This window comes from Neofelis nebulosa, chromosome 7 (assembly GCF_028018385.1).
Source record: "Neofelis nebulosa isolate mNeoNeb1 chromosome 7, mNeoNeb1.pri, whole genome shotgun sequence".
Taxonomy (NCBI): domain Eukaryota; kingdom Metazoa; phylum Chordata; class Mammalia; order Carnivora; family Felidae; genus Neofelis; species Neofelis nebulosa.
Window position 1 is genome coordinate 114,030,244 of NC_080788.1, and position 21,531 is coordinate 114,051,774.

Here is a 21,531-nt window from a genome sequence, read left to right on the forward strand (position 1 = left end):
AAGCTTAGAGCCTGGAGCCTGCTTTGGATTCTGTGTCTCCCTCTCTCTGTCCCTCCCCTGCTCATGCTGTTTCTGTATCTCAAAAATGAATGAACATTAAAAAAAAAAAATTCTTTTTTAAAGAACAAGGCAGGAGTAGCTGCTTTCACCACTTCTATTCAATATGGTACTGGAAGTTCTAGCCAGAGCAGTTAGGGAAGAAAAGCAAATAAAGACATCCAAACTGGAAAGGAAGAAATAAAATGATCTCTGTTCACAAATGACACAATCTTATATGTAGAAAACCTGAGTTATGCGTGTGTGTGTGTGCGCACACACACACGCACACACACAACTGTTAGAATTAAAGAATTCAACAAAGTTCCAGTATACAAACTCAGAAATCCAAAATCAGTTGTGTTTCTATATGCTAACAATGAACAGCCCAAAAGGAATTAAGAAAACAACCCCATTTCAGTATCATCAATAAAGTAAAATACTTAGGAATAAACTAAACAAGGAAACAAAAGACATGTGCACTGAAACTATAAAATATTGGTGAAGGAATTTTAAAAGACACAAATAAATGGAAAAACATCCATTACTCATGGTTTGGAAAACTTAATGTTGTTAAAATATCCATACTACCCAAAGCAATCTAATGATTCAGTGCAATCCCTATCAAAATTCCAATGACATTTTTGTCAGAAATAGAAAAACCATTCTTTCAGTGAAAAAATCTGGGGTGCCTGGGTGACTCAGTCCGTTATCACTTTAAAAAATAAAGAGAAGGGACGCCTGGGTGACTCGGTCAAGTATCTGACTTCGGCTCAGGTCATGATCTTACAGTTCACGAGTTCAAGCCCCAAGTTGGGCTCTGTGCTGACAGCTCAGAGCCTGGAGCCTACTTTAGATTCTATTTCTCTCTCTCTCTCTCTCTCTCTCTCTCTCTCTCTCTCTCTCTCTGTTCTTCCCCTGCTCATGCTCGCTTTCTCTCTCTCTCTCTCAAAAATAAACATTAAAAAAATTTTTTAATAAAAAAAATTCACTGAAAAAAATCAAAAGATTTTTTAAAATTTATTTATTTGGGGGGGAGGGGGCACATGTGAGTAAGAAAGGGGCAGAGAGATGAGAATCCCAAGCAGGCTCCGTGCTGTCAGCACAGAGCCCAACATGGGGCTCAATCTCACGAACCATAATACCATTACCTGAGCTGAAATCAAGAGTCCAGTGCTTAACTGACTGAGCCACCCAGGCAACCCAAAGGATTTTAAATAAACAAAACAGTCTTGAGAAAAAACAAAGCTGCAGGCTTCACATTTTCTGATTTCAAAACATATTATAAAAATACATTAATCAAAATAGTGTGGTTCTGACATAAGACAAACATATAGACCAATGAAACAAAACAGACAGCCCAGATATAAACTGTCATGTATATGGTCAAATGATCTTTTGCAAGTGTGCTAAAACTACACAACGGAAAAAAGGATAGTTTCTTCAATGAACAGTGTTGGGAAAACTAGATGTCCTCTTGCAAAAAAAAAATAGAGATTGACACTTAATCTTATGCCATGTACCAAAATTATCTCAAAATGGATTGAAGACTTAAGCATAAGACCTGAAACTATAAAATTAGAACACATAAGGGGGAAATCTTCATGATATTTTAATGGACAATCAGAGGACACAACACAAACACCAGCAACGAAAGCAAAAATAGGCAAATGGGACTACATTAAACATTAAAACTTCTTCACAGCAAAGTACACAATCAACAGAATGGAAAAGCAACCTATAAAATGGGACAAAATAGTTCTACACCATTTATCAGGACTTAATATCTGGAATATAGAAGGAATTCCTACAATTCAACAAAAACTACAAAAATCAATTAAAAAGTGAGCAAAGCATTTGAATATACATTTTTCCAAAGAAGATATGTAAATGCCCCATGCATGCGACAGGATGCTCAACATCACTAATCATAAGGGAAATGCAAATCAAAACTGCCACCATCAAAACAACAGAAATAAGTGTTGGTAAGGATGTGGAAAACTTGGAACCCTCATGTACTATTAATAATGGGATGGTAAAACGGCACAACTACTATGAAAAACTTTAAGGAAATTCCTCAAAAATTAACAGTAAAACTACCATATGATCCAGCAATCCCACTTCTGAGTATATATCAAAAAGAATTTAAAACAATATCTCAAAGAAATATTTGCATATCCATGTCCATTGCAGCATTATTCATGATAGCTTCTAAAGCCTAAATATCCATCAGCAGATGAATGAATATATGCATACGGTGGAATATTACTCAGCCTTTAAAAAAAATCCTGTCATATGCTCCAACATGAATAAAACTTGATACATTATGCTAAATGAAATAAGCCTGTCACAAAAGGCAATACTGCATAACTCAACTTATCTGAGATAGCTAAAATAATCAAAATCCTAGAAACAGAAAATAGAATGGTGGTTGCCAGAGGCTGGAAGGAGGTGGGGCATTTGTTCTGTAGGTACAGAGTTTCAGTCACACAAGATGAAAAACCTTTCTCTCCCAAACTCCAAACTCCTTTTGTTGTTACATACTGGAATCACCACCTGATATTCTGCTGGCATCTCACACTTCCCTCATCAGAAACCAAATTTAGTACCCTTCAAGTTGTCTCTTTGTTCCTATCTTAATGTCACTCCCACTTGGTGTTATAACCAAACTTGAAATCTCACCACAATATTTACCTCTCCTTCCCAAAGCACAGTCATAGAACTATTTGTTAATGACTCTTCTAAATATTATTTTTCCAATTCCCATTATATTAGTTCAGGCCTTCTTCGTCTATAGCCTCTAGGATCGTAATAGCACACTTACTGCTCTTCCTTCCAATCTGCTATCAGTCAAGTATTACATTTTTATGTATCACTTCTCTATTAAAAATCTTGACTAACTCTGGGGCACCTGGGTGGCTCAGTCGGTTGAGCGTCCGACTTCGGCTCGGGCCATGATCTCACGGTCCGTGGATTCGAGCCCCGTGTCGGGCTCTGTGCTGACAGCTCAGAGCCTGGAGCCCATTTCGGATCCTGTGTCTCCCTCTCTCTCTGCCCCTCCCCTGTTCATACTCTGTCTCTCTCTGTCTCAAAAATAAAATAAAACATTAAAAAAAAAAAATCTTGACTAACTCTCCATTTCCTACAGTACTAAGCCTCTTCAAATCCTGACTGCAACTGAAATGACCAGCCTTATGGGGAGGAAACTTCATCCTCTCCACCTCCAACCTCATTAGGTGTTGCCTCATTCTCTGAAAGTACTTTCAAATCTCAATTATTTTGTTCATTCTGTTTCAGATGTTGCTCACCTTTTCTTATTGTTTAAAGCTCAGTTGTCACCTCCTTGTGGAACTTTACCATGTGTACCATCAGAATTAGTTTTTCCTTTTTCTGCATTATCATACATAGTTTTTTGTTTTAACATTAAAACATAAGCATGTACTTGTTATTTTGTTTTTGGTGGGTTTTTTTTTTCACTTTCCTTAAAATGCAGTCTGACTTCTGTGTTCATGCGACTGAGAAATAGGAATCTCATCTTATTTACCTCAGCATTACTGCCTAATGTTTCATAAAGTACCTTACATGCAGAGAGTATTCAATTTATATTTAGTAAATGAAGTAATATTTAGTAATGAAGTTGAAGGAAAGAAAGTCCCCTTAGTATGATATAGGAAAAAGCACACCAAACTAAAAATCTGGACATCTGGTCTTTTCATTTTTTTTTTCATTTTTTTTTTTTACATTTATTTATTTTTGAGACACAGAGAGACAAACCACAAGCAGGGGAAGGGCAAAGGGAGAATGAGACACGGAATCCAAAGCAGGCTCCAGGCTCTAAGCTGTCAGCACAGAGCCCCTCCCCACCCCCGTCCCGCCCCCCCACAGAGCTCCAGCTCACAAACTGTGAGATCATACCTGAGCCAAAGTCAGATGCTTAACTAACTGAGCCACCCAGGCACCCCTGGTCTTTTCATTTTGATGTACTATCTATTTAGACATATACCATTGAGCTAATTTTTCAACCTTTCTATGGTAGAATTTGTAGTCCACAAGAAATCTTTATAGGTGTCACTCTTATGCTTATAAACTTCAAAGTGTTGGCTTACATGATAATGTTATGTAAATTGTTTCCAATTGGTTTATTTGGTAAAGTTCAAACTCCAAAGCCTAGCATTCAAGGGCCACCATGGTCTGGTTTTAGTTACTTTTCCAGCCTCAACCCCCTCTGGTCCCCATTAGGAATCCAGTGCTCTACAATATTTATCTCTACATTTTTCTCTAATCATATTGTGTCCAGTCTCACCTTGGCTGCTGTATCACTTAGTCCTGGCAGGAGTCAAATGACACACTCAAACAAGATAATGGAGAATTTAATAAAGGAACTAGTTACAACAGAGTAGCCAGGGTTAAGGAAAAGCAAGATAAGTTGAAGAACTTAGGGGGCTAGCAACAGCACAAAATTGTTACTACCCTTAAGCCTCAAGGAGTCAGGGAAGGGAGCAATTGTCTAAAATAAGTCTTTGAGGCATGTCTCACATAACTAATGGTTTTTATTAAAGGAACATAACCACTGCCAACCAGCAGACAGGAGGCCAAAGGAATAAATATCTTGTCTAAACTGTTTTTCTCTCTATTCTCCTGCTAATGCTTTCCATTGGCTGAACTCAAGCAGAAGCCACAGGTATAAGGATTCTATTGGTCCTATCCATAAACACTAGCCTATTGGGGCACACAGAGCAGGGTAGAGAAAAGTGGAGAGGGTTGTGTGAGAACAAAAGTAGCTGCTTTTTTCAAAATGTTCTTTCTAGCTGAATTTAAATCTATTTATCTCGGATGATAACTCTATTAAAATGTTAATGCAAGTATCTAACATTTATGAAAAACTTACCATGCTCCAGGCATTGTGGCACACAGATGGAGGAGGAGGGTGCAGTTTGAAGAGGAGGAAGGGACTAAGGGAAATAAGAGGCTGAAGAAGCTATCAAATCATGACCTCCAACTGGCCATATAGTTTTTGCAGATGAACCTCCTAACTGCCATGCTAATGGGACTTTAATGGACTTTATTGTAAAGGTCAATAAAGGAATTTAACATGGAATGACAAGATCGAATTTGAAATTTTGAAAGAACATTTACCACTATGTGAAGAATGGATTGATTCCGGGTGAGATCAGAAGCAGGAATCTGATGAGAGCTTGAATTAAAGCTGGAGCAATAGAAATAGAAAAAATAATACAGGATTTTTTGAAACACTAAGGAATCACAATTGACAGGATTGGGAACTACATGTGGCAGGTAAGGAAGTAAAAAATGACCCCCAATTTTTAACTTGGGCAATATGTGAATTACAAGATTTTATATTGATATGACCCATACTTTATCTTCATAGTCTTAACAAATAAGTATGTGTTTGCTAGTTGGACTGGAAGGAGAAGAGCAGTTGAGACAGATGTGTCAGAAGAAAATCATGCTGTGTACTAGAAATTAATTAAGTTTGCTGTTGCTAGTATATGTAAGAGCAAAGAGAGATGAAGTTGAAGAGAAAGGACAAATCATGAAAGGCCTAGAATTACTCTAGGTCATCTGAACTGTTACCCTACGGCAGTAGGAAGCTTTTTTTAAGTCTTTATTTTAATTCCAGTATAGTTAATATACAGTGTTTTATTAGTTTCAGATATACATGTAGGAAGATTTTTTGATGGTTAAAAATACAATTAAATGATGTTGAGAAATTTCCCTAGAACCCCAGATTTTGGACCATGACTTTGGAAGATACTGGCTAGGTTTGGCTAAGAAAATAATTATTTCAAATTTAAAAGCATTTATTAAATATTTTTAAGCAATGTAAGATTATTGTCAAGACTCTGAATAATACAAAAAAGTACGGAAAAAAATCAGTCTCATCCTACTACTTAAAGATAACTACTACTAACATATAATTATTTTATTTTCTTCCAGTATACACATTGGATTGTATATTAATTGGGTTGTATAGTAATTCACTGTTATAATTGTACTGTAATTTATACTTTTTTAAAAAAACTATAGCCCTTGTATCAGCAGAATTAGTTGTGAATTAACTCCTTTTTTAGGCCTATGGAAAGATGAGGACAATATCAAGTGCCCAATAAATTTAGAATAAACTATATAATTTCTGCTTATGTACAAAATACCTTAAGAACTATTTCTATTTTCACCAGTGACACTGACTCTTCATATTTGCCTCTGTGATCACCTGTTCTAAGATTTTCTTTCTCAACTATACAAATTGACATCTACCACATGCCTAACGATCACATTGAGTAATGTCTACTTCTTACTAAAGATATTAGCCAAAATTTACTTTTTTATTAGTCTGTCATTGAAATTAATAAATAGAATAGGTATTCTGGAAGTTGTAGCCTTATGTGCTCACACCCAATAATATGAGAAACAACACCATGTAGAGAAGATTCACTAAGGGAAATGTGGCTTTTATGAGCTGGTAAAACTCCTCTAGCTACAAAAATGACTCTGAACTTCTCTTGGTTCTTTTTCCCAGGGCATTATAGAGACTAGTTAGTTAATGCTTAGAAAAAGGCTTTAAAAGATACTTGTTAGACTCCACTTTTAGAGATATAATAGCTGTGATTTCTAAAGAAAAATTACTTCTTCTCTACCATTGTCTAAAGAATGTTTAACCTACTGAAGAAAACAATTCTAATTTTGCATTTTTTTAAATGTTTGTTTATTTTTGAGAAGGAGAGAGAGCACAAGCAGGGGAAGGGCAGAGAGAGAGGGAGACAGAGGACCCAAAGCAGGCTCTGCCCTGACAGCAGATAGCCTGATGCAGGGCTGGAACTCCCAAACCATGAGATCAATGAACTGAGCCAAAGTCAGATGCTTAACCGTCTGAGCCACCCAGGCACCCCTAATTTTGCATTTTAATACTAGTGGCATTTATGAAAACATTCTAAATGGAAACTAACAAATATATATTTAAATTTATATATATATATATATATACACACATACGTACATACACACATGTCGACCTCAAATGGCCCATGGACCTAGGGCGGTGAAGGAACTGAGAAAAAGAGACCACAGTGTAGTGAGGCACAGGAGACCCCAAGCCAACAGCCCGAGGTACTGAGGTTTATGGTACACTTTCATATATACATTTTCAGGAAAAACAGGTCAGCAATGATTAACAACAGAAGCTTAGCAAAGCATGTCAACAATGTACATCTGATTCAGCTATCATACATATCTTGCATACAAGAGCAGTCTTGCAGATACCTATGTTCCGATAAGAGTCTTCACAACAGAAGCAAAGACAAAGAAGGGAGTGAATGCACTGTGCTATATACAGCTGGCTTCCTTTCAGGAACATCCCTATCTGCGTACTAAAGAACAGACCACATTTCCCAAAGGCAATTCACTCAAGTCCTTTCAGGTTATTTTTAACCTTACGATCTCAAGTTTTCTCAGAGATCTTGGAGCCTGCATCAATATGCACCTATGGTCATTGTGGTGTTCTGTTTGCCACATACAACACACATACATACACATATATGTGCACACACACACATATACATACATATATTTATAACTCTGAAATTATATCCTGACAGCCTCTTACTTTGGGGAATAAGAGAATTCTCAGCTTTTTGGCTATTTAGGTTTAAAAAGGGGATCCTAGCAGCCTAACAAAGCAAGCTGGAGTTCAGAGACCCAAAAGGGCACAAAGCCAGAAATCAAACAGCAGGACAAGAATGAACCAAGGAATTTCAAACCAAATAATATACAAGCTCTGAGGTTTGTATTCCTGAACCAGAATGACAGCAAAGCAAAGGGTAATTACTAATTGTGTAAGCAAAGAAGAGAAAGGTGATGAAACAGGGGTGCAGGAAAGGGAAAGATTGTATCTGAAAGCTGGTCTTTTGCCATAGTAGCTATAATCAGGACCTACAATTTTTAATGTATATACACCACTAGTACTGCTAGTAAGGGCAGGAACCTAAGGATCATGATTTGAGTCCTTTCTCAAGAGCCCCCGGTCCTTAGGAACACTACAGTGGAAAATTCCTGTTGATCATTTGCAGCCACCTCAACTCAAAAGACTTTACTTGCCTTTGTTGGGTGTGTTAACACTTGACTCATACTTATAGTTTTTTAAAAATGATTTTATCCTTTTTTCATGTTGCTTTAGCTAATCTATTTTATCATTATATCTTCTAATACCATTTTTTTCATTTCATCTCTTTTTCGCCTGTACATTCAGCTAAGTTTATCTGTTTACTTTTAATATCTATTTAACTTATTTGTATGTGACAAATTAAAAAAAAAAAAAGAACAAAAGGAAGACAGCTATAAAGACAGTTTATACCTGATCATGGGAAATAAATTATTTTTCCTCCTTTTGGCCTTATAATTTTTCTATAGATAAACCTCCTGATCTAAAAATAACCTATAAGGGTTAATTATTTAGGTAGTACACTGAACAAAGCTAATTTTCCATTTCCCTGACTACTTGACCACAGGTAAAATATTTTTTTATTCTCCTTTTTAATTTCCCTACAGCATTGAGCCTTTTACCACTTTTAAACAAAAAGGTAAAGAGAAGAAAAACCCAGTTTCAGCTTATTATTAAAAAATGTGTGGGGGTGCCTGGGTAACTCAGTTGGTTAAGCGTCAGACTCTTGATTTTGACTCATGTCATGATCTCACAGTTCAGGAAATCAAACCCCACGTGGGTGTCCTCTGCACTGAGAGCACAGAGCCTGCTTGGGATTCTCTTGTCTCTCTCTCTCTCTCTCTCTCTGTCTCTCTCTCTCTCTCTCTCTCTCTCTCCTCTCCCCAGCGCATGTGCATGTATTCTCTCTCTCTCTCTCTCTCTCTCTCTCTCTCTCAAACTTAAAAAAAATTTTTTTTAATGTTTGCAACCATTTTTTTAAGTTTATTTAGTTGAGAAACACAGAGATAGCACAAATGAGGGAGGAGCAGAGAGAGATGGAGAGAGAGAGAATCCCAAGCAAGCTCTACACTGCCAGCATAGAGCCTGACATGGAGCTTAAACCCACAAAACCATGAGACCATAAGCCCACAAAACCGTGAGATCATGACCTGAGATGAAACCAAAAGTCAGATGCTTAACCAACTAAGCCACCCCGGTGCCCCTGCAATCATTTTTTTAAATAGACAATTCTAGTAAACAGAACATTGAAATTACTGACCAGAATAATGTTTGAAATTACATGTAGTGTTTATCTCTCAGCCCATATTCTTTGTCAAGCTGTATAGTCTAGTGATTAAAATCAAGCCTTTAGGGACTCGTTCAACAAAAATGTTCTACGTGACCACTGTGTGCACAGCATCCTTGAGCTTTGACATTAAGACACGTTTTCCTTTCTCAAAGAGCTGAAAATCTAGTTAAGAAAATAGACTTGTATATAAATAAGTATAATTACTGTGAGATATGAGATATGTAGTTAATATAGTAGGTAATGAGAATCCTAAGAGCATTTAATAGTGCCTCAGTGCAGGAAGAAAACATGGAATGGTTACGTGTTGCGTCACAAAGGAGAAACTATTGAAAAAGTTTTTTTTTTTTAAATAATTTCAAACTTCAGAAAAGTTGCCAAAATAGTACAAAGAATTCTTGTATATCTTTCACCCAAAGTCTCCCAATGTTAGCATTTTGCCACATTTGCTTTATCATTTCTCTCTATATATCAATTTTTTTTTTTCTGGAATTGCTTGTGAGTAAATTACAAGCATGATGTCTCTTTATCCCTAATACTTCAAATATATATTTCATTTATAAATTAAAAAAGGAGAAAAGAAAGAAAAAAAAATTCTCTTACATAACCACAGTGCAATTATCAAAATCAGGAATGAACCTTGCCACAATGCTGTTATGTAATCTTATTTAAATTACATTTTGCAAATTTTTCTAATAATGTTCTTGATAGCAAAAGGAAAAAAACATTTTCTTCTTCTGATCTGGGATCCAATCCAGAATCATGCATTACTTTTAGCTACTATGTGCCTTTAGGCTCCTTTATCTGGAGCAATACCTCTTTTTTTTTTTTTTTTTTCCATGACCTTAACATTTTTCAAGAGTATAGGTCATTATTTTGTAAAATGTTCCTCAAATTTAGACTTTTTGGATGTTTCTTGATGGTCTGATTCAGATTAAGCATTTTTGATAGAAATAGCTTATATGTGATGTTGTACCCTTCTCCATGCACCATATCAAGAGGTTCATGATATCATTTTGTTCCATTACTGGTAATATTAATTTTGATCACTTGGTTAAGATGCTGTCTTCCAGGTTTTTCCACTACAAAACTACTATTTTACTTTGTAGTTAGTAGAATATTGTGGGGTTATATAGTGAAACTATATAAATTCATTGTTTTTCTTCAGATTTTTACCTTCAATTTTACTATCCATTGATGATTTTAACCTGAACCAGTTCTTGCTATGATAGTTGCCAAGTGTTGACTTTCTAATTCCAAAATTTCTTCATTTATCAGTTGGCATTCTGTTGTAAGAAAGAATTTTATTTCATTATTTCTTTATTTATATTAGTGTTTGTTCATAGAATCTTATTTTTATTTTATTAAAGGGGTTATGTAATCTGTTACTATCCTAATCTACTTTGATGCTTAAATTGTCCCAGTTTTGGCCAAAGAGAGTCTCTTCCAGTTGACTGCAAGATCCTTTTGACATGTTCCATCATTATTTGATTACTTCCTTACTGAAGAGAGTTGTGAAGGAAGAATAATAATTTCTTAGGAAAACAAGATAAGAGAAAATGCATTCTAGGCAGAACAAACATCATATGCTAAGGCAGGAAAATATGAAATAGTATGGTATATTCCAATATCTGCAATATCATCAATTTCCTAATGAAGTAGTGAATGAATGATGAGACTGAAAAGGAAGCCAGGAAGCACTTTGTATACTATTCTAAGGAATTTGATTTTATCCTGTGGGTGATAGTGAACCATAGATAGAGATTAAAGAGCAAACATTTCCCTGTTTCATAATATTGATGCATAGAAATCCCAGGAGTATTTTCTTTTAATATTTCTTATATTGCCCTAGAAATTAACACAATCCTTTCAGCCATGTTTTCTAGATTTTGTCAGAAATGCTATGAGGCTCATTATCTTGGATAAATAAGTAGAAAGATGTTTAAGACTATTAAATTGAAAAAAGTATGAGAGATTATTTTCAGATATACAAAATGCTATATCATTTTAAGCCTATGAACTCTACCATCGCCAGTGCTTCCTTGGGCTTTGAACTTGATCTCTGTTAATTTGAGAGAGAGATATATATGAAAGAGTAAATGCTTACATATCTAAACCTCAAATTCCTCAAATTACCAAAGGTCCTAGCTATTTAACCTGAACAAACTATCATTTTCACTCTTTAGGTTTCCTAGGAAAGATATTTATTATTTCAGGTGGTTTGCTTCTCTGAAAGCTCCAGAAAGTAGAAAAATAATGAATTCAAGCTGCAAGTACTATGATAAATAAAGGCAGTGTTATTAATAGGGCAGAACAAATCTATTCCTTGAGATTTTCTGTATATCCAAAGAATGAATAATGATTTATACTTTAGGCAGTTTGGGGAACTCTCTTATTTTTGTCTTGAGGGATAAAGTTTCCTCTTGAAGTTTTTAATTTAATCAAGAAGAACCTTCATAAATACCTTTTTTCTGTTATATTCTATCATTTGAAAACATCTTTTCATCATTTACTTCTAATTTAAAGAAGTATTTTCAAACCAGGATGAAACATTGTATATTAAGAATTGTCAGATTAAAAATAATGCATTTGAAGTGGGAAAAATAATTTCATTGGTATAAAATTGGTATAGCTTCATTTCAAGATAGCCATGCTATAAGAAAACGGTTACTGCTACATGACAAAGATCTTGAGTTACTCTACTCAGTAGAAAGGAATCCATTTGTACTTTCTGTGCCATTTTGAAGGCCTCATACATCATAGACATTGCAATTAGTATTTAAACATATCTTTGATGATGGCAATCCTGAATGAACCCATACTGTTTTTACACTGTCTGTGTTATGTAGTCTTGCTGCATAGAAGACAGGAAATCCCAGTAACATTTTGAGGACTTTTACTTTCAAAGTCAACCCCATGACTGGACTTATGCACTAGAAAATATAAGAGAGACGAGTTAAGTTTCACTTATAGAAACCTAGATTTATAAGGGAAACCTCAAGGTGGTCAATCTTTGCCAATTTAGAATTGCTTTAATCTTACAAGTCTACTTGAGAAAATTAAGCCCATTGCAGAAGAATGCTATCAATTTAGATGTTATAGTAATTCAACCTGTTATTCTCTGCTCAGTTCAGACAGCTACTAGTGGAGGGGATGTCTAGATTTCATTTCCCTATCCTTGCCCCACTCCCATACAAAGATCCCATATCCTACAGCACTTAGTAGTTTATTTTTGTCAAAATAGCCATGCTGCCTACCAATTATCAGTGATAACCATACATTTATAAGTTAAATACATATTCCCTTGAACACTATAATCTTCTCTATAGGACATGTATTTTTGCATGTTAGTTTTGTAGCATACATGAGTTGAATGGAGCTGATCCCCTCACAGATTCTCTTTGTGACCACTGGTATTTATTTGTAATGTAGCTATCAGAATATATTTGTAGCTATGAAATATTTTATTTTTGTTTTATAGGAAAAACTCTATCCAAATTTTCTCTCAATTTTTGGATATTTTCTTTATCCAAAATTCAAGCTGCCTTTTATTATAACCTTCTTACTTTAACAAAAAATTATTCTTTCCTTCCTTTCCTACTTCTGCCGAACTGGATTTTATGGACCATTCAATGAAATTTGGCTACCAGACTATATAACCCATCTGGCCTTCAAGAGATAAAAGTACATATTTTTTTTCTTCCATCAGATTTCTGTGCTGGGCTCAGAATCAAGAAGAGTATTAGAATGTGGAGGAAAGCAGTTCTTGATTCTTTTTCCTGTGTGATTTAGTTCTTCAATGGCCCAGGACGAATATAACTGCTTTGGGATTGTAACTTGCAAAATAAGAGAAGTCAGAGATAACTATTCTTAAATTTTCTGAAGCTTTCACTTTGAAGTTTCTTGCAAGTCACTGCTGTCAACATCAGAAAATAGTTAAAATTGTGTTTCTTTAAAAAATGGAAACAAACCACAAATTTAGTAACATACAGGGTATACCTTCAAGGAGTTTACAATTGACTAATGTAACTAAGACAAATGTTTAAACGTCTATAATATAAGATGGAGAGTGATAGGTACCCTTAAAAAATATACAAATAAGATACAAAATTATTTTAAAGATTTTGGGAGAGATTTCTTAGGCTGGTAGATATCTACACTGCCATTTTCAATTAAAGAGAGACAGAAAACTACCAATCTCTGTAGTTAGAGTGGTTTCCCACCTTCCTGCTCTTTTTTTTATTTACCATCTTTCATTTCTGCTGAGCTATAATGTTCCTCATGGCAGAGTATATGTCACTCTATGTATCCCAATTCCCTAACATACCTGGCTCATAAAATGCATTCAATAAATATTTGTTGAATGGATGTGTATATCACTGATAATCAAACTAACTTTCTAATAAGAAAAATTCTATTACAAAGCATATGCAAGAAATAAACTGTACAGTTAAAAAGCACAGTTTTCTCTTCAGAAACTAAACATTTTAAGAGGATAACTTTTATAAGGTTAGACACAATTTGCACCGTATAGAAAGTAAAATATATTTTAGAAAATATCAGACTTGAGACCTATAAACCTGAATAAAAAACAGAAACACCTAGCTCTGTCCTCTTCTCCAATTACACTGGTTGTGACAATATGCTTTTATGATATGTAATTGCAAGGTTGAGACTTCAGTGAAAATGACTAATAAATTTATGTTTCTGTTGTAAGTAAATGATAAATCATATCATACATTATCCTTTGTTAGTGTTCACCTACTTAAATTTTGAGTAGAAAATGTTATTCATGTTTAGCACTAAATCTCTAAGGTCCTTCAAGCTTTGAAAATTTTGTGATTACCCATGGGAGAGAAATGTCATAAGTATAAGCATCTATATAGGTCTTTTTCTTTGAGTACTTGTACAATATCATATCTTAGAATGGAAACTCTTTGAGGCAGTACCTTTAAGTTAATTCAGTGAAGACGTCTGAAGCAGCTTCTGGGGTTGGGGTAGGAGTATTAAACTTAATAAATTACAATGAGTAGAAACGTACTACTAAAGAATATATACAGTCATTATAAAGTAGATTAAAGAAATAAAAGCTTATTTGTCTTGAATATCAAAAGCCTGAAGGCAGATAGTTCAGGGCTTGTTCAGCAGCTCAATATTGTCATCAGAGATGCAGGCTCTTTTTTCTTCTCAGGTTTCCATTCTTACTGTGTGCGTTTCCATCCTCATGGTTAAAAAATGGCTATGCCAAGTCCCGGTATCTGGCCATGTTCCAAGCAGAAAGAAGAAAGAAGGGCAAAAGCTTTCTCCTCTTAAAGCTTTATCTCTTTATCTTTTTATTCATCATAGGAAGCCTGCCCCCAGCTTTCAACATCTTACTGACCAGAATTATGTCATATGGTCACTCTCAGCTGCAGAGTGGCTAAGGAAGAATGGAGTTGTAGATAGCAGACAGGATAGCCAAGCAACTGTGTTTGTAGCTACTCCTTTTCTGTTTACCGTCTGGGCTATATACTGTTAGGGTTCTAAAGAAAGGCCAAGCTATTTACGCATGAAGATATAGTGATCTAAGAAGTCCCTTTTTGTCATTAAATGATTCATTGATTTAACAAATATTTATTTTTATTGTTGAGTATGTCCCAAATACTCTTCTAGATATTGGAGATAGCAACAGTTAACAAAAAAGGCAATGGAGCTTACATTCTACATAGGTAAAGCTATAAAAAATATATATAAGTGTATATATGATACAAATTATAGATATGTGGATATGAATATATATATGTGTGTATATATACACACACATGAGGAAAAGTAAAGTGGGGTAAAAAGAATAGAAAGTGATGGTAGGTAATATTCTATATAGGGCATTTCACAAAGGCCTCTCTGATGACCTGAAATAAACAAAGGATGGATGGAGCCATAATATCTGTGGAAGAATGTCCAAGTAGACAAAACAGCAAGTGCAAAGACCCTGAGGAAAGATGTATTTTACATTCTCAAGGACAAGCAAGGAATCACTATGGCTACAGCACAGTGATCAAGAGAGGAAATGACAGGAGTTGAAGAGAGTGGAGGGCCATAATATGTTGGGCTCCATAGGCCATAGCAAAGATTTTATTCTGAGTGAAATGGAAAGTCGTTGGAGAGTTATGAGCAGAGATTAGCACCATCCAATTTAAAATGTAAAAGGATCACTATAACTACTGTGTGGAGAATACATTATAGTGGAACAAGGATAGAAGCAGGGAGGCCAGTTAGGGGGCTATTCAATTTCCCAGGAAATAAGTGATGGTTTCAACTATTGTAGTAATTATGGCGATGGTAAGTAATGGTCAGATTCTAGATATATTTCAACAGTAGTTTAGATTTGGTTCTGATGAAAAGGTTTGGGATTAGTAACTGGAAGAATGGAGTTCCTATTTTCTGAGATGGAAATAGCAAGAGAATAAGACATTGTAAGGATAAAATAGAAGGGTGGGTAATCAAGAGTTTCATTTTGGACATGTTAGCTTTGAATTGCCTGTTACACATCCAAGTGCATGTTGGATGATTTACACTCTTATCCACCAGCTGTTTGGATGACATATAAATCTAGAGTTGAAGGTAGAGGTTAGGATTGGAGATATAAATGAGGAGTTTTAGTGTGTAGGTGATATTAATGCCATGAAGGGGAGTGAATAAGGAGTGAGTAGCTAAAAAATAATCTTTTTCTGTGACTTTTCTGAAAATAGAAAATTTCCTATGAAATCCTAAATAAATTTGAGTTTGAGTATTTCATTTTACTAACTAGCTCATTAATTAATTCAGTGTTTGGTGTGTGGTTAAGGACATAGACTCTGAAGCCAGACTTCCTGGGTTTGAATTCTGGCCCTGCTTGTTGCTAGGTCTGTGATTTAGGCCAAGATATGTAAACCTCTTTATCCTCATCTGTAAATAAAGATAATAATGGCTCCCCATAAGATTGTTGTGAAGATTAATTAGAACAGTGCCACAATGCATAGTAAGCACTCAAAAGGATTATGCAGTTAACATCATTAAATTTCACCAAGTTTTGACAAATAATGTAACATTGCTGACTTGATTTAATGTTCCACCAAAGCAGGCTATATTTTGGAAGCAGGAGAAAATTTCTCACCTTGTAATCTTCATTTACAGACATGAAAATGAGAACTGATGATACTTATAAGACATTTCCACTTTTTAATCAGTGTTTCAGCATCATAGTCTTAGTTAATTATCTTCCTGTTTAGGTCACAGTGCTGTCGATATCACCAAGGTGGCTAGAAGACACCGCATGTCTCCTTTTCCTCTAACATCTATGGACAAAGCCTTTATCACAGTCCTGGAGATGACTCCGGTGCTTGGGACAGAAATCATCAACTACCGAGGTACTGTTATATTCGCCCATTGCCTTTTCTTTTCATTTTTTTCCAAGTAAGATTTATATAATGTTAATACATGGTTTTCCTGAAAGAGAAAGGTTATTCACCATTATCACAATTACTATCATCATTCTTTTTGCTTTTTTGCTTCGTATTTCTCGTCAACTCTAAGATCAATATTAATGGTATACAGAGTAAAGCACCCATAAAACTTCCTTTTCATTAAAAAAGAAGGAAAACAATCAACTATGTTTACCCTGTTTGTCAAAATACCAATACTCTAAATTAAAGAAACAGTTATCAGCACTGAGTGAGGAAAATAGTTAACTTTGAGTCTGCCTGATGTCCTTCTGTCAGAAATGAGAGATAATAAATGTGTCTCCTAACCGTGTTTTCTTCTGTGGAAAACATCTTTTTAAATGTAAAATATAAAAAATATATTAATTTATTCATGGATCACTGAACAACCAGTCTGACCTCAGTTTTTCTGCTTCATCCATCATCTCATTTTCAATGAGAGCATATAAGCTCTTAGTTTAATAGCACATAGAGACCAGCCTGTGAAAAGACAATGAAAAGGTAGTATTCCCCAGTGTTTTCAGTTTTTAATCAACCATTTCCCTTTCTAAATATTCAGATAGAAGTTTTAGTGCAATTTGAATAAAATACAGTTTCTTAATTGTTTTTTTTATGCAGATAAACACAAAAGGATTGATTTTACAAATAAAGGACTTCATTCATAGATCATAAAATATTCAAACTTCAGTGAACATTAGAGAGCATCTATACAAACACCATAATTTTTCTGCAAGGAAGCTCAGATTCAGACCAGCAGAAAAGGAATAGGACTAAAGTTCAAGACTTAAATTCATCTTTTTACTACATGATAGTGCTCTTCTTTCAGTATTAAAATATAAAAAATAATGATAGAAAACATTAAAAATTCTGTTTAAATTAAAAGGTCTGTGGAGCACCTACCTCACTTGGGAGAGCATGTGACTCTTGATCCCGGGGTCATTAGTTCAAACCCCATGTGGGGTGTAGAGAGTACTTCAATAAATAAAACTTTTTTAAAAGGTCAGCTTTTCAGGGCGCCTGGGTGGCTCAGTCAATTAAGCGTCTGACTTCGGCTCAGGTCATGATTTCACAGTTTGTGGTTCGAGCCCCACATCAGGCTCTGTGCTGACAGCTCAGAGCCTGGAACCTGCTTCAGATCCTGTGTTTCCCTCTCTCTCTGCCCCCCCCCCCCCCCCGCTCATGATCTGTCTCACTCTCTCTCTCAAAAATAAATAAACATTAAAAAAATTTAATAAAAAGAACAGTCAGGGTTTTTTTTTTTTCAGTAATCTCTACACCACACGTGGGGCTCAAACTCATGACCCTGAGATCAAGAGTCACATGCTCTTTCAACTGAGCCAACCAGATAAGAAACGAAACAGGTAAACATAGGGGAAGGAAAAGAGAGAGAGAAAGAGAGATAAGGAGGCAAACCATAAGAGACTCTTAACTATAGAGAACAAACTGAGGGTTGATGGAAAGAGGTGGATGGGGGAATGGGCCAAATGGGTGAGGGATATTAAGGAAGGCACCTGTGATGAGCATTGGGTGTTATATGTAAGTGATGAATCACTAAATTCTATACTTGAAACCAATTTTACCGTATATTTTAACTAACTAGAATTTAAATAAAAACTTGAGGAAAAAGGCTTAAAACTAGTGAAATACTAAGTGCCCAATTCTGTCTCCTTGGTCCTTGACCATACTTCAACAAAAGTTGTTTTTGTATAGTTATAATCTTTGACTTTCATTCTTTTAAATATGTGTATATCATCAGGCTGAGACCTTTTCTTTTATTTCTGTTTTACTCATTAAACAAAGTAAAGACTTAAAAACTGTCTAGAGTGCAAAATTAACAACTAGCTCTATGATTTCAGAAATCAATTTTAGTGAAATAGGTTTCTTTATATTATTAAAAGCAAAATATTCAGATATTTTTATATCAACATCAAGACATTTTCAGAAAATGTAAATATAAACTTAAGCTGGAAAAAAGTTTAATACTTTACCTATTATAAAAATAAGTTAACTATCACTGGCTTGTTATAATTTTAGGAGAGTTTCCCTTAAAATCACTCCTTAGGATAATCTCACTGTGTATGCCAAATCACATTTAAACAAATTCTAGTCATTCTAAGGAGAAAACAGAACTGAAAATGACCCATTTTTATTTTTCTTTTAGGAAAAAAAATGCTGTTGCATGGATTCTCTTTCCCTTCATGTGCTTGTTTCCTCTTCATTTATACATTAAATCAGTTGTCACTCATAAGGAAGCAGACTCTTCATGGATGGTTAACTTCCTTATCAAGTGTTTCCAACCATGATGATAAAAAATAATAGTGAGGTTTGCATTCAACCTTTGAGTTGGATCAAACTCAATTTTTAATGCAAAAGAGCATTGTAATTAAACCTCCTAGGCATTTTAGTTAGGTGTTTAAACAACAATACTATATATAGAAACATATTCAGTTTGTTCAACATATATTTACTAAACATCTGCTAAATGTCAGGTACTATGTTAGGTCCTGGATATACAAAGATAAATAAAACACAACTCCTGCCCCATGGATCTCACTGTAGTATAGGAGAGAGATAAATAATGTGGTACTTGTCTCTTTTATTTGCTCTTACAGGCTTGCCTTCCCTTTTCAATTCCTTAAATATAAACGTTCTTTGGAGTTTTTGTCTTTGACCCTTTTCAGATCTTACACATTTACCTAGGATAACCTGATGAGTGTCACTATTATGCGATTTCTAGGTCTAGATCACTTCCCAGAGCTTGCCTGACCTCCAGACTCGTACATCAAATGAATACCTGCTGCTCATAAATATAATATGACCAATACTAAACTTATTTTCTTTACCCCCACATGTTTCTTCTACATCCTCTGGAATCCATCCCTTGTTCTCCATCCCCACTGCTGTTGATTTAGATTAGGTCTTTATTATTAACGCCCAAGGTTATTGTAATTGATTCGCCTAACCCCGTTAGCATCCTTCCAATCCATTCTCCAATTTGATGCTAAAGTACAGACATACCTCAGAGATATTGCAGGTGTTCCAGACCACTACAAAATAAAGTGAATATTGTAATAAAGCAAGAAAGTAAAATGAATTTTTCAATTTTCCATTGTATATAAAAAATTGTCTATGCTATATGAATTCTATTAAATGTGCAATAGCATGTCAAATATACATGCATTTTTTTAAGTTTTTATTTAAAATTTAGTTAACATATAGTATAATATTGGTTTCAGGAGTACAGTTTGGTGATTTGTCACTTACATATAATACCCAGTGCTCATCTCAACCAGTGCCCTCCTTGATATCCATCACCCATCTAGCCCATACCCCCGCCCACCTTCCCTCAAGAAACCCTCAATTTCTTATCTGTAGTTAAGAGTCTTTTATGGTTTGCCTCCCTCTTTTCCCACTGCCCTATGTTCATCTATTTTGTTTTTTAAATTCCACATATGAATGAAATCATATGGTATTTGTCATTTTCTGACTTACTTATTTCACTTAACATAATACATTGTATCTCCATGCACATCATTGCAAATGGCAAGATTTCATTCTTTTTGATGGCTGAGTAATATTCCTCTGTGTGTGTGTTTCCACAATTTGGCTATTATTGATAATGCTGCTATAAACATCAGGGTACATGTGCTCCTTCGAATCAGTATATTTATATCCTTTGGGTAAATACCTAGTAGTGTAATTTCTTTGTCATTGGGTAGTTCTATTTTTGACCTTTTTTTGAAGTTTATTTATTTATTTTGATAGAGAGCATGAGCAGGGAAGGGGCACAGAGAGAAAAAGAGAGAAGATTCCAAGCAGGCTCCGCACTCTCAGCACAAAGCGCAACACAGGGCTTGAACCCATGAACCATAAGATCATGACCTGAGCCGAAATCAAGAGTTGGAAACTTAACCAATTGAGCCACCCAGGCGCCCCCTATTTTTAACTTTTTGAGGAACCTCCATGCTGTTTTCCAAAGTGGTTGCATCACTTTGCATTCCTACCAACAGTGTAAGAGGGTTCCCCTTTCTCTATATCCTTGCCAACAATTAACATTGTTGTTAATTTTAGGCATTCTGACAGGTCTTGATTTGTATTTCCCTGATGATGAGTGATGTTGAGCATTTTTTCATGTGTCCGTTAGCCATTGGTATGCCTTCTTTGGAAAAATGTCTATTCATATCTTCTTCCCATTTCTTAACTGGATTATTTGTTTCTTGGGTGTTCAGTTTGATAAGTTCTTTATAAATATTGGATAGTTACCCTTCATCAGATCTATCATTTGCAAATATCTTCTCCCATTCAGTTGGTTGCCTTTTAGTTTTGTTGATTATTTCCTTCGCTGTGCAAAACTTTTTATATTGATGAAGTCCCAGTAGTTCATGTTTGCTTTTGTTTCCCTTGCCTCCAGAAACATGTCTAGTAAGAAGTTGTTGCAGCCAATGTCAAAGAGGTTGTTGTCTGTGTTCTCCTCTAGGATTTTGATTGTTTCCCATCTCACCTTTAGGTATTTCATCCATTTTGGAGGAATGTGCATACCTTAAATAAAAAATACTGCTTGGGGGGCACCTGGGTGGCTCAGTTGATTAAGCATTCGACTTCATCTCAGGTCATGATCTCGCAGTTCACAACTTTGAGCCCCACACTGGGCTCTGTGCTGACAGCTCAGAGCCTGGAGCCTGCTTCAGATTCTGTATCTCTCTCTCTCTCTCTCACTCACTCACTCACTCACTCTCTTCCCCTCCCCTGCTCACACTCTGTCTCTCTCTCTCTCTCTCATAAATAAATAA

At 35.3% G+C, this 21,531-nt stretch overlaps 1 protein-coding gene across 15 annotated transcripts in view; it reads left to right on the top strand.

Annotated features, from left to right (window-relative positions):
* GPHN (gephyrin) overlaps positions 1-21,531 on the top strand; it is a 633,256-nt gene that overhangs the window by 504,069 nt on the left and 107,656 nt on the right. For all 15 annotated transcript variants that reach the window (XM_058739364.1, XM_058739365.1, XM_058739368.1 and 12 more), the window contains one exon: positions 16,532-16,669. In XM_058739364.1, coding sequence (XP_058595347.1) covers positions 16,532-16,669 — 138 coding nt within the window. The remainder of the gene's footprint in view (positions 1-16,531; positions 16,670-21,531) is intronic.